The sequence below is a fragment of the Streptopelia decaocto genome, assembly GCF_964273445.1.
Source record: "Streptopelia decaocto genome assembly, chromosome: 1".
NCBI classification, from domain to species: domain Eukaryota; kingdom Metazoa; phylum Chordata; class Aves; order Columbiformes; family Columbidae; genus Streptopelia; species Streptopelia decaocto.
The window spans coordinates 157,754,606-157,768,291 of NC_138663.1; the positions used below are offsets into that span (position 1 = coordinate 157,754,606).

General features: G+C 42.9%; 1 protein-coding gene across 1 annotated transcript; it reads left to right on the top strand.

Annotated features, from left to right (window-relative positions):
- Positions 1–11,463: 11,463 nt before the first annotated feature.
- On the top strand, positions 11,464–12,417 carry LOC309436682 (2-oxoglutarate receptor 1-like; the record flags this gene model as incomplete). Its single annotated transcript, XM_082046058.1, has 1 exon — positions 11,464–12,417. The coding sequence occupies one exon, from the start codon at positions 11,464–11,466 to the stop codon at positions 12,415–12,417; it is 954 nt and encodes a 317-aa protein (XP_081902184.1).
- Positions 12,418–13,686: the final 1,269 nt, after the last annotated feature.

Consider the following 13,686-nt stretch of genomic DNA (forward strand, 5'->3'; position numbering starts at 1 on the left):
GGCTGGATGGGGCTTTGAGCAACCTGGTCTAGCGGAAGCTGTCCCTGCCCATGGCAGGGGAGTTGGACTAGATGATCTTTAAGGTCCCTTCCAACCCAAACCATCCTATGATTCTATGATTTGAACGCTGAAGCATTTTGATACTAAAAACAGCTTCCAACCTAATCTGTGAACACATACCTCAAAGCTTTCCTGCCAGGACTTTTGTGTACTCCTAGCCTTGTTCTACAATTAAATACCACAGCGCAGGCCTGCAAGAAAGGATTCTTGCTAAATAGCTTGACAATTTGTTTATCAGAAATTAGCTTGAACAGTAGAAATATTTTTCAGACCACAATTCCAGTCAAATGACTACATTCAAGATACAAATTTCTGTTTAAATCCAGGCTGCTTTTTGCATGTGAATGCTGGGGGTAACCAAGCATGCACATATGCACACAGACATATGCACACAGAAAATTAAGCTATTTCAGATAACGACTTCAGTTTTGCAGCCTTCAAGACTGCTGAGAAACAGGGATCGGACCGACAAGCCAGGCTCATGAAAAGGATTCTCCAGTTATGGAAAGACTTGGATGAGCTCTAGGGTAGTTTTGCTATATCACGATTTGTCTTTCCTGAAGCAGTAGGATACTTACATACTTCTTTCTTTTGAAATGGTGGCTCTTTGATCTTACCCTTGACTTTTACAGCTTGCAGACTTCAGAGAAACATAAGATCCTGGAATCAAACAGGTTGGAAGGGACATCAGGAGGCCTCCAGTGCAATTCCCTGCTCAGAGCAGGGTTGGCACTAATGTCAGACTGGGTTTCTCAGAGCTGTGTCCAGCTGGGACTTGAAAGTCTCCAGGCGTGGCACCTGCACAGCCTCTCTGGGTGACCCGTTCTACTGCCCAGCTGTCTTGATGGAGAAAAGGTTTCTCTTACCGTGCTCTCCAAATTCTTCTTCCCACAAAATCTGACTGGATGGCATTTTCAATTTTTAACCACAAAAAGGCAGCAACAGAGGGAAATAAGGGAAAACACAGTCTTTTATGAACACCAGCTGGCCCATGCAATGAGAAGAATATACAAATATCAGCAGACTGGCTCAGGTACTACTTAGGACAAATAAATGTTTGACAAGAGGTGACCATGACACTTAGATCTTAACTGTCGTCTGCTCTTCCACAGCACACGCTCAGTGTTTGGTAATTGGTGTCTGTGCAGGACAAGGATGTCATATGCAAAAGTTTTATTCTTGCCTTCCAGTGAAAGGACGTAAGAACAAAGGTGATCCATGGCAATGCTTGCCTTTTGCCTGAGCTAGTTTCCAGGGGCTTCCTGAGCTTCATCTTCCTCCCTTCCCAGCCAGCTTCATGTTTCACTTCCCTGACTCTCTGTTGGGCACCACTCTCTCCTTCTTGCCTTTCTGCACTCATGCTGCTCTTGTTTTGCCTAAACAAGACTTCTGCAGGTAAAGAAAAGCAGCAGGGTTTGTCCTTAACTATTAAGAACTGGGCTTGTAACTCACGCTGCAAACCCAGTAAAGGGAAGGGCAATGAGGAAATTACTTTGGAGAACTTAGCTGAGCTGCAAAAAGATCCATCGGTAACACCCACCCTTGGCAGAACATGTACCCTGAAAGATAAGAGAAATCCTCAGCAGGGTGTAGCACAAACAAGGAAGGAGAAGGAGTTTCTCAATGCCATACAGCTAGAAAAAATGTCAAACTCTTGAAAGCTGAAGTGAAAGCAGAAAATAAAATTAAGAATCATGAACAGAGACTGAGCCCCCAAGTGTGATATACGATAACCTATCTCTGAAATATGTGCTCTGTAGTAGTTACCTAATGTGCCATATCACCACAATCCCACTGAATTTAAAGAAAAAGTGCCACAAATAAAACATACCAAAGACTAATGTAGCAGTTACATATGTTGGGTACTTTCAGGTTTTTGGTTTGGTATTGTTTTGAGTTTTGGTGGTTTTGTTTGTTCGACTATTTGTTTGGTTTTGTTTGTTGGTTGGCTTGGTTTTGGTTTTGGTTTTCACTACAACAAACAACTACAAAACGTGTGGAAAAATAAATTGGGAACAAATATACATACTTGGGATATATACTTCTGACTTGCAGAGCTGCCATGCACAGGAAGGGTGTGCATCCACCTGGCATGCGTCCATCTACCCTGCTAGGTCCTGCAGGCATACCAATACACCTCTGGGGGCAAAGATGTTGTATCAAGAGCAAAAACAGAGGTATTAGCGTCATGTTTTAGCAGTCCGAGTTTCCCACTGAATGCAGGAAGGAAGCACTGAGTGCAGGAAGGGGCAAACAATGGCCGGAAGAACCTGTGGTGTAGGCATTTCAGTGGCAAAAATCACCAAGCAGCCACCTCTCATGGGGCAGCTGCACCCTAGGAATATTATGCTGAATCAAAGTAAAAAGAAAATTTTTCCCAAACGAAAAATTGTGGGTGTAAATGAAAATATATGCACGTGTTGTGCAAGTTTTAAATCACCTTGATTACAATCAGTGAACACATTTCAATGTCAGGCCCTCAAAATGTCTTAATTGCAAGTATAAAAACTCTCTGTTGGGAAAAGAGTGGAGCAACATGGGAGGAGGGAAGCAAGTGGCCAATGAAGTCAGAGGAAGATATTTATTAGAGGAATCAAGGGCAATTAGTATCCAACCCCCATTGATGCCCATAATGCCTTTGAAAATCTACTGCCAGTCAGCATGAAATCTGTTAAAGATTACATCTTTGAAGTCTTCAGTTATAAAGGATCTGAAAAAATCATGGCAAATCCAGAGCAATTTTAAAGACAAATATTCTTTGCACAAGATGAAAATGGTTCAAAACTATGTATAGGGAGATTACACAATCGATCACATGGAATTTGTTTAAGAACACATGCTAAAGTACATCTTAATTTGAGCAAAAAATCCAAGCTAACTAAATTATTTAAGAAAAACTATTTCCAAGGAGAAAAAAAACCCAAAACTATTAGGTTTTACTGGAGAGACAGCAGTGAAAGCACATTTATTTTCTGACAGAAGGAGGCAGTCTCGGACAACTGGATCACCTCAAGGTATTACACCAGGATGCATATTTTGGAATCAAGCTGAAGACAATATAGCACAGCATAGTCAGGCCTGAAAAGCAAGAGAGAGACACTCTGACAAAACCTATGTTACTGAGGCTTATGTTGCTGATGTTGCATGACAGAGCTTGCATTGATAGAACCGGGCAGAACAATTCATTCCTTGCTGTTGCTGGTGCAGCAGCAGAATCATTTTTTGTGATCCTTTGACTCTGCCTTTCTCACCCTGGGTGATGGTTTCCTAGCACAGGATATCTCTTTACATTCCTGTCTTTCCACCACAGTGGTGGTGAAGATTTTCTCTATTTCTAGATTTTTTCAAGAGGGCAAGAATATAATGATCTTCACAGAATCACAGAATGTTAGGAATTGGAAGGGACCTCAAAAGATCATCTAGTCCAATCCCCCTGCTGGAGCAGGAACACCTAGATGAGGTTACACAGGAAGGCGTCCAGGTGGGTTTTGAATGTCTCAGAGTAGGAGACTCCACAACCCCTCTGGGTAGCCAGTTCCAGTGTTCTGATACTCTTACTGAGAAGAAGTTTCTTTTCAAATTTAAGTGGAACCTCTTGTGTTCCAGCTTGAACCCATTAACCCTTGTCCTACCGTTGGTTGTCACCAAGAAGAGCTTGGCTCCATCCTTGTGACACTCACCCTTTATATATTTATAAACATTAATGAGGTCACCCCTCAGTCTCCTCTTCTCCAAGCGAAAGAGACCCAGCTCCCTCAGCCTTTCCTCATAAGGGAGATGCTCCACTCCCTTAATCATCTTTGTTGCCCTGCACTGGACTCTCTCCAGCAGTTCCCTGTCCTTCTTGAACTGAGGGGCCCAGAACTGGACACAATATTCCAGATGTGGTCTCACCAGGGCAGAGTAGAGGGGAATGAGAACCTCTCTCAACCTACTAACCACCCCCCTTCTAATACAGCCCAGGATGCCATTGGCCTTCTCTGCTTTCCTCCTCCCCTGCCAGGAGAGAGTGCCCACAACCATCACGTGATACTCCAGCCAGGGTAAAAGGGAATACCTATGCCACCAGTGGATAGAGGGACAGAGAGCCCCCAGAGCAGGAAGGAATCCTCAATTGTTTCAGGAGAATATTAGGCCTCAGGAGGGTCGAGCATGCACAACAGGCCACCTTTGACACCTCTCAGCAGTATCCTACAGGGGAGCTTGGGCAGAGCTGACTGGTGCATGCGCAATGTGGATGCCTGGGATAATATTCTGATGTATGTGTTCAGGAGGAAGAGTGTATTTTCTTGAAAGACTAGTTGACATAATTGTAAAATTATCTTCTTTTTTGCATGTTATATAAGACTTTCATTTTCTGTAGGCACAAACCTTATATCTCTATTCACTGTTTTCAGTTCACTGAAATCAGTGGTGCTCAATGACAGGATAAGGGGCAATGGGCATAGAATGAAACACAGGAGGTTCTATCTGAAGATGAGGAGAAACTTCTTTACTGTGAGGGTGCCAGAGCACTGGAACAGGCTGCCCAGAGAGGTTGTGGAGTCTCCTTCTCTGGAGACATTGAAAACCCACCTGGACACATTCCTGCGTGATCTGCTCTGGGTGAACCTGCTTTAGCAGGTGGGTTGGACTAGATGATCTCCAGAGTTCCCTTCCAACCCCAACCATGCTGTGATCTGCAAGTCTGGTAGCACGGGCTCCAGCCATGTTGCCCCAAATGCAGAAACCCAGGATGGAGCCGGAAGGACCTTGTTTTCTACCTAAAAAAGCCAATGGGAGGAAAAAGGATAGGCTGGAGAAGCCCAGATATTATTGTAGGATGCCCTATGCTACCAACCTAATCAGGAAGAAGTATGAAAGGTGATTTGATTATAATGTTTAAATACTTCCACAAAACCAGAAAAGCCATTGCTTAAATGTGTTTCTCTCTCCTTATAGCAGAGACACATATGAAGAAGTGGAAAGGCTGGAAGCACAAACTAGAGAATTGTGTTAAAGTTAAGGACATGATTTCAACTGTGGCCATGATTCACCTTTAGAACAAGCTGTCAAAGGAATAAGAGGATTCTTCCTCTCTCTTCAAATCAAGATTGTCCTCCTATTAAAAAAAAAAAAAAAGGCACTAAATACAAGTTACTGTGAATTCTGAGCTAAATCCTATGGCCTTGAGTATATATGGCCTTGGGCACACATGGTTCAGCCTGGGTTTTCTAGAGGTCCTTCTAGTCTTTAAAACCTATATATCTCCTGTGAAGTTGCATGACAGTATCGTCACATGGTGCTCTGCAACTGTACCAACATTTATGCAAAAGATACTCAATGTTGGTTTAAAAATTCCAAAGTCTAAGAATCTACCATATTACTAAGGCAATTGGTTTTAGTAGCTATCCAGCATCACCAAGAAATACTTGTGCTTTACTGCCAGCCTGGACTGGCATAGATCCAGCTATGCTGATGCCTGGAGTCTCTTCCCATGGCTATGACCATGGCTATCACCTGTTCCCATTTAAATCTGTTCTTGAATAAACTAGCCAGAGAGAATTCCTAGAGCCTCAAAAGTCTCTCAAGGCAGGACACAACATCTCCCAGTACTCCATCCATTCCCAAAGCTCTTTTCCAGCTCCTCACAATTTTTCAGACTCTTTTCCTGAACTACAAACACTAAGTCTGAGATTAAGTATTCAAGTAATGATCCCGTATTTATATACAAATAATATAATTTGAATCATAATGCCAGAACAATATCCATTCTTACTCAAAATTACCACACCAGAGCAGACAAATATAAAACAATTAATTTTAAAAAACCCAAACAAACAACCACAAAACAACAACAACACCACAAAACAAGAACAACAAAAAACACATCAAAAAAACCCACTGAGCAGTGAACTTGATATCCTTTATATAGGAACTTATAAATAAAATGCAGAAAATTCTTAATCTATGTGTGTAGAGATAAACTGGGACTACTGAGAAGACACAGCAACATGCCCCTGGTCTCTCCATGGCTCCCCATATGCCCTTTGCAAAGGGTCTTTCTGCATTTTTCAGAATGTACAGTTTCCATGATGTAGAGTACTGAAATTACTATTAACTGGTAGCTAGTCACACGGTCAAAAGTGGTTTCAACTCTTTCTATAAACAAAGGTGGCTCATATCAGTGGTTGCTCAGGGATATGTTGACAACTGTCAGTCTATTTCTGAATATTTGTATTTAGGAGTCCAAAATTAACATTCACGTTTAAGGTTGATGTGCCCAAAGTTACACCAGGAAGAGTTAAAGAGAACAGATTACATATGACCAATAAACTGAAAGTCATTCATATGAAGATGACAAATACTGAAAGCATCGGGTAAAGAAACACGACAGTTGTGCAATCATTTTAAAAGTTATATTTACTAAATAATTCAAGCCTGATTCACCATTACATTATGCAGTACATAATTGCTCATGTTTCCAGGTTCACACCTCTTATCATCATGAGAAAGTAAATAACAGCTTCAAACAAGATACGAAATTATGTTCAGTGTTGGAAAACATTCAAGTTCTTTTCAGCCTCATCTAAACATTTCCCTCTCAAGATGATAACTTTCCTACCTGTTCACAGAAGTTTGCAAATATTTAATTCAAAATCAAATCTGGAATGCTTATGCATTTGAAAGTATTTTCTTCTTTGTGAGGGGAAAAAAAAGCCTGAAACTGGTGTAAGAAACACTGCTTTGAAACAAGATGATAGTCAATGGAGCACAGTTATCCCAAGAATCAAAACCTGTTGAAAAGGAAGGTGGAGATCACGCAAAATATGCAAATATTGGTTCTATAGGAAATCTCCACAATGTCGTAGTCTCAGCTGGTACCACAGACCGGAAAGCTAAGTCATCCCATAAAATCGTTAATATCCACACCTTAATTACCCTGGCACCTCCAGGTAGGCTTGTGCTCCTTGCAGTTCACATGCAAAGGAAGTAAAACCTCTGTTGTAGGGCACCCCAGAAGGTGCCTGTGCCCTTCTTCCCTCTCCAAAGGGAGAAGCGATTTCTGCTAGCCCCCTCTTGAGGGTTGTCCAACACATTCAAGGAAGTGCTAATCTTTATTCTGCTTTATTGCCTGGATATTTGATGACTGTAAAACACTCCAGATCACACAACAAGCTGGGTATTTTTTCAAACCATGTGCAGAGGGAGTACATAGTTTGACTTCCTTTCTAGGCTTCTTTATTTCTCTGACCCCCGGACAAGTCATGCCAGCAGAAAAGCTTCTTACACATGTAATATGGTCAGGATAGTTGCCTGGCAGTCATTCAATCCCTTTCTCTAGCAAAGCCCTCCTGCAGCCAGGTTACCTTCACAAGCACATGGCCTTGGATATCTCTGCCAGTCACAAGACCCTGCTTGTTTCCTGGTGGTGCAATCCCAGCTCATCTTGGATCCAGGTCCTTCCCTGCAGGAAGGGTAGCTTGTCGCACCAAGCTCCCAGTTTCGACAGCATGGGTATCTTCATTCTCCTTCAGAGCATCCACCAAACCCTCTGTGAAGCAACTCCTGCCAGTTCATAGACTCATAGAATGGTTTGGGTTGGAGGGGACCTTCAAAGGTCATCTAGTCCAACCCCCTGCAATGAGCAGGGACATCTTCAACTAGATCAGGTTGCTCAGAGCCCCGTCCAGCCTGGCCTTGAATGTCTCCAGGAATAGGGCATCTACCACAACTCCGGGCAACCTGGGCCAATGTTTCCTCTCCCTTATTATAAAGTTTGAAACCCTGCTTTCCCCACAGCTCTCCCCCTGTCTCCCACCTCTCCTATTCTATGCACCGGGACCCAGGGAGCAGATATTCCTTCAGGTAGGCACTGTGGTGATGCTGCTTCTCCCTGCTTGAATGCTGCTAGCCTGCCTCCCTCTCCAAGGGCTGGAAGTGCCCATAACAAACTGCTCCAGGCCAACCAGACAGGTTACAGGCAGTCCCGACCAATTTTGTGAGCAATACAGGGCAGGTCTCCACATCTCACACAGGCAGCAGAGGACAGACAGGAGGACACCTGACACCAGGACAGCCCCACCACCACTATCAGCGTGACAGCCAGCCTGCAGGAAGGCGAGAGAGGTCAGAGCAGCTCCTGCTCGGCACCGGGAAGCCCACAGTGCCTTTGCCCTGCAGAGAGCTGGGAACAGAGGCAGAGCATTCCTGCAACCTGCCCGATAGCCTGAAGGGGTTGCCACAGCTTTCCCAGACAGTCTCACTGCACAGGCCCAGGGGATTTAAAAGAAAACTGTGCCAGCTGGAGTAGGGTATTCGAGGAAGGAGCTATGAAGAGGAGAGAAGACAGCACTGAGGATTTACAGGTAAAATGCATATTTTGATTTACAGGTGTGAATAGAGAGGAAGGGTGAAGTGGAACAAGATGAGCAAAGGGTTAAAGGATGATAGAAGCATGGAACAAATTTAATTTATCTGGGTGCATCCAGTGCTCACATTAAACCCACACACTCTTTCTGCATGGAGATAGCTCCCTGAATTAAAAAGGGTGAGGGAAGGAGGGCTCACGTCTTTGTCCTTAAATATGTCACTTGCATCTCTCGACTCTGAGCCAGTAAAAGAGTCAAACACTGCAAGTCAAATCCTATTTAATTTCTTCAGCAACATATCTGTGTGAAATATAGTCCAATTAAAGGCATTAGGTTACTTTACCATGGCTGCAGCCATTTGGCTTTTATTTCCAGTAGGCTGTAATTAAATTATCACAATGCAGGAGCAGACAAGTTTCCCTTATATGTGACTGCAATTAAAGACATGCAATCACAACATTTTTTAAAGTGACTCAAATCAATTGGTTACAGTAAAGAATACGGTGTAATGCAGCAGTGACTCCACTGTTAAGACTGAAAGAGGGCTTCTATTTCAATAATTTAGTTCCCTTTTATTACGAGTTCTGCTCTTGGATAATTTATTTAAAGTTCATTATGTGTCTACAGCATATATCATTTGCCCTCAGCTTGGGCTGCAGAAGTCCCATTATGGCCAATTACTTAGTGTGATAAAATCTCCCATGGTACAAACTGTTCCTTAATTAGATTTAAGTTTTGTCTAAATTCTATTTGTAATTCAGACAGCAAAATAACAAGGCTGACAGCAAAGACTTGCTGTCTCCTTTCTTTGGTCCCTGTGGTAACCTGTTAGGTTGGATATAATCTGAGGGCAGTTCAGAACCAAGACCCCCCACAGCCATGTGCTTTTCTTGCAATAAATGCCCCACATCAGATTCCTGTAACCAGCACCGGGCTTGGGGATGGCCTGGTCTGTGAGGGAGACCCATGTTCCCCAACCCAAATCCAGCCCTATCAAATACCTCACCAATAGCAAAGGAGATGGCTCTGAAAGCACCTGAGAGAATGCAGCTGTCAGATTGCAGAGACTGAGTGCTGCTGGCACGCTCTTCGTCAATCATAGGTTATTTGCTCTCGGTCCCGTATATGTTTGCAGCACGCTGGTTGGTGGAAAAGAAGCTGCTGACAAAACGATAGTCCTACAAAACCACAAAGAAAGTGATGTGGGGACCAGCACCCAGCCATGTCCTTCAGCTCATTTAATAACTGTGCACTGTAAACACCACAGTGTGCACAGCCCACATGGTTCCAGCAGCAGACAGCATGCTGCAACCTGCTGCAGGGTGTAGCCTTTACTGTTAACCTGGTTAACCATTAGCCGCAGAATGGTAGAATCTGTGAATCTAAACTCATAGAATGGTTTGGGCTGGAAGGGACCTTCAAAGGTCATCTAGTCCAACCCCCCTGCAATGAGCAGGGACATCTTCAACTAGATCAGGTTGCTCAGAGCCCCGTCCAGCCTGGCCTGGAATGTCTCCAGGGATGGGGCATCTACCACCTCTCTGGGCAACCTGGGACGGTGTTTTACCCTCATTGTAAAAAAAATTTTTCCTCATGTCTAGCCTGAATTTCCCATCCTTTAATTTAAAATAATTACTTCTTGTCCTATTGTAACAGGCCCTGCTAAAAAATCTGTCTCCATACCAGTGCCTTCCAGTTCGTTTGAGGATGATGGTATTGCTGCATTATTTCTTAACTGAATTTGAGCCACTGATTTCTACAAACAATCCCCTGCACCATCCTCAGCCATGAGAAGAGGTTTGAAGCTGTTTCGTTCTTTAGAAACAACTGCCAGTGTTTGGCATGTGTCTCCTCAAGCTCCAGCTTCAGTTTGAAAAGTGTTTTAAATATGTTTGAACCAAATGTTCTACACAAACTTGAATTCAAATACTGCAACCTGTCTCTGTGAAATCTCATGACTGAGGGTAGAAGGTACACAAAGAAAATTCAAGAGTGGAACCAGAAATAGAAGTGGTGTTTCAGTAGGATCCATTTTAACAGATCCAGGCCATAGTAATTTGAGGACAGGCATCATCCTGTAAGATGTTGAATTCTTCCAGAAAAATTGCGGTAGAGATTTATTCATTTTTTCCATTAAAACTTCTACTCCACTTTGAAAGGAAGAAGGCATTCACACAAACACACTTACTGGATGCAAGGTTAGCAGTTATAATATTTGCCATGTGCTTCAGTGGCTCTGTATTTTCTGTTGCAGAGAGCAGTGGGCTATCTTCCTTCGAATCCTGCTGAAGTCTCATATTGCTGCTTTTCAAAGCTGGATGAATTTATTCTGGTGTTTCAGAAAACTTCTATCTAAGATTAATGTCTGCAAAAACACCATTTACAGGAAGCAAATTTACATAGCAACTAATGACAAGCCTAAAAATAACATATTTCTTTGCAACATCAATCTTGTTACTGAACTAAAAGAATGAAATATTCCTTTATCAGTTGTTTCCAAGGAGCGGGGAAAAAATGTTAACCAAGTCCGGTATCAAAAAGAATATGAAAACATTTCAACATCTGCCCTGCTTTCCACTTAATTTACAAGGATGCAAACAGCATTTATGGAGCAGTTACATTTTGGACATTCCTCTCTATACTTTTGATCAGTAGCACAACATGACTAGTCTGTCCTGCTCCACTTGAGCCTCAATTGACATCAGAAAGTGAACTTCATATACCAGGGGACACACATCACACTGTGGTGTCAGGAATCCCTTACTTAACAGTTTCATTGTGCCTGTCCAGACCCTTCCATGAAAATACGTATTTTAAAATATAATAAGATATTTCTCTATATAGATATGAGAAAAGGCCTCTAGATCAGCATGAATTCTTATCAAAAACACCAAAGTCTTTCCTTATTTGATAAAGGCATCTTGATAGAGGCACTGATGTGAAGCTGAAAAGAAATATGTAATTATTAGTTGTTTTTAACAGGCTATGGGAAGGTCTTATCTGTCATTGAATACTAAGCATTTCTCTCCTCCTTAAGCACTAAGAAACAAACATGAATAGAAGTGACGACTTAGCCAACCCCACCACCTGGCAAGACACTGAAGGTGATTTTCCCAATTGCACTAATGTGGAAGTCGGCCTGAAGACTTTGTACCTCCCTGTTATGTACAGCATCGTCTTCCTGGTAGGCTTCCCAGGAAACGTCATTGCAATTTGTGTTTACAGCTTCAAGATGAGGCCTTGGAAGAGCAGCACCATCATCATGATGAACCTGGCACTCACAGACCTGCTCTACCTCACCAGCCTTCCCTTCCTGATACACTACTACGCCAGTGGGGAGCACTGGATCTTTGGTGAATTCATGTGCAAGTTCATCCGCTTTGGCTTCCATTTCAACTTGTACAGCAGCATCCTCTTCCTCACCTGCTTCAGTGCCTTGCGCTACGTGGTGATTGTCCACCCTATGAGGTTCTTCCACACCCAGAGGAAGCGGTGGACAGTGGTAGCTTGTGCAGCAGTTTGGATGATTTCACTGGCAGCTGTCAGCCCCATCAACTTCTTGATCTCCTCAAAAGAGGAGGAAAACAGATCCTTATGTCTAGACCTTACCAGCTCTGAAAACCTGGGCACAATCAGGTGGTATAACTGGCTACTCACCACGTTTGCCTTCTTCTTGCCTTTGCTGATGGTGACTCTGTGCTATGCGCTCATTATTTACACCTTGGCTACTGGGCCCCAGACGCAGGCTTGCTACAAACAAAAAGCTCGCAGACTCGCCATCGTCCTCTTGGTGGTCTTCTACATGTGCTTCCTCCCCTTCCATGTTTTTCGGGTGGCTCGGGTTGAACTACGTCTGTGTCCCGTCAGCTGTCATGTGGAGAAGCAAATCCACTCCATCTATATAATCTCTCGGCCACTGGCTGCACTCAACACATGTGGCAACCTGCTGCTTTATGTCGTGATTGGAGGTAACTTCCAGCAGGCCATCCTCTCTCTTTCAAGGTGAAAGTGGAGCAAATATGTCCAGCAGCCTGGGAGCAACAATTATGTGACCAAGCCACAAATCACATTAAAGTTATAAAGGAATACCAGCAATCCCAAGATAGCTTCGGTGCTACAAGCTCCTGCAAAGGCAGCTGTGTTGATATGTTAGCAAGAATTGCAGCTGGTTTCTACCTCTCCCTGCAGTAGAGCACTTGTCAAAAAGCTGTCTTAGGAGCAAACAAAGAATGGGGAGACAAAAGAAAATATTGTGAGCCACCTTGAAGGTGGAAAATAAAACTACTGGACTGGGCTGTTTCCAAAAACATTTGGGGAGCGCAGTGTTCTCTTGCTCTGGGCTTGGCCGCTGATTACAGAAACATGGAGAGCTTAGTTTGAACATGAGAACAATCTCCATTGGTTTCAGGGTTGTCACTGAGGTAGTGTTTTGTTTGTTATAACCCAAGCAAACCACAGCAGATATTGTCATGGTTGCTGAAATCTCTGAATGACGTACTTAGAAAGCACCTAGATAAATCAGATGTTTTTAAATAAAAAGGAGCGGATGAAATTCAGCACAGGGCATTGAGGAACTGAATGGTGAAATCTTGGAGCTGGCCAAGCAAAGGATGGGAGGAGTACCAGAGGAGGCCACATGTGGTGAATACAAGGAGATATATATATCTATATATAGATATATACAAGGAGATAGAGATATATATATAAGGATATACATATATGGAAAAATGAAGGAACCAGGAATTAACAGTCATGTTAATGTCCATCTCAGAAAAATACTGACACAAACGATCAGATTATAAGTCTACAGAAGACGAATCCAGGTGAGTACTAGCCAGTATGGATCTATCAGCTATGTACAGTCCTAGATCATTCTCATTTCCCACTACAACAAATTCACAGGCTCATACATGAAGAAAAAGATGTCATGTATCTTGACTCCAGAAGGAATTTTGACACTGTCTGAGATGACACTCTTGTGTATAAGCTAAGGAAATGATCTGGAGGAAATTTTTTGCTAGTTACAGAGTTTCACTCAGAGTGGAGAAGCTAGTGATTTACTATCAGTAGGGGAAGCCACTGAGTGGGGATTTGACCAGTCTGTCCAGGGTTTAGGGATATTTAGTGTTTTCATTAACAAATTGGGTGATTAAATGAAGTCTGGTTATTATATTTGCAGATGACATGAAGCCGAGAGGACAAAATTCTGTTGACAAATTACAAGTATGGTTAGAAAATGCACAGGATGCTATTAGACAGTGACAGGTGCAAAGTA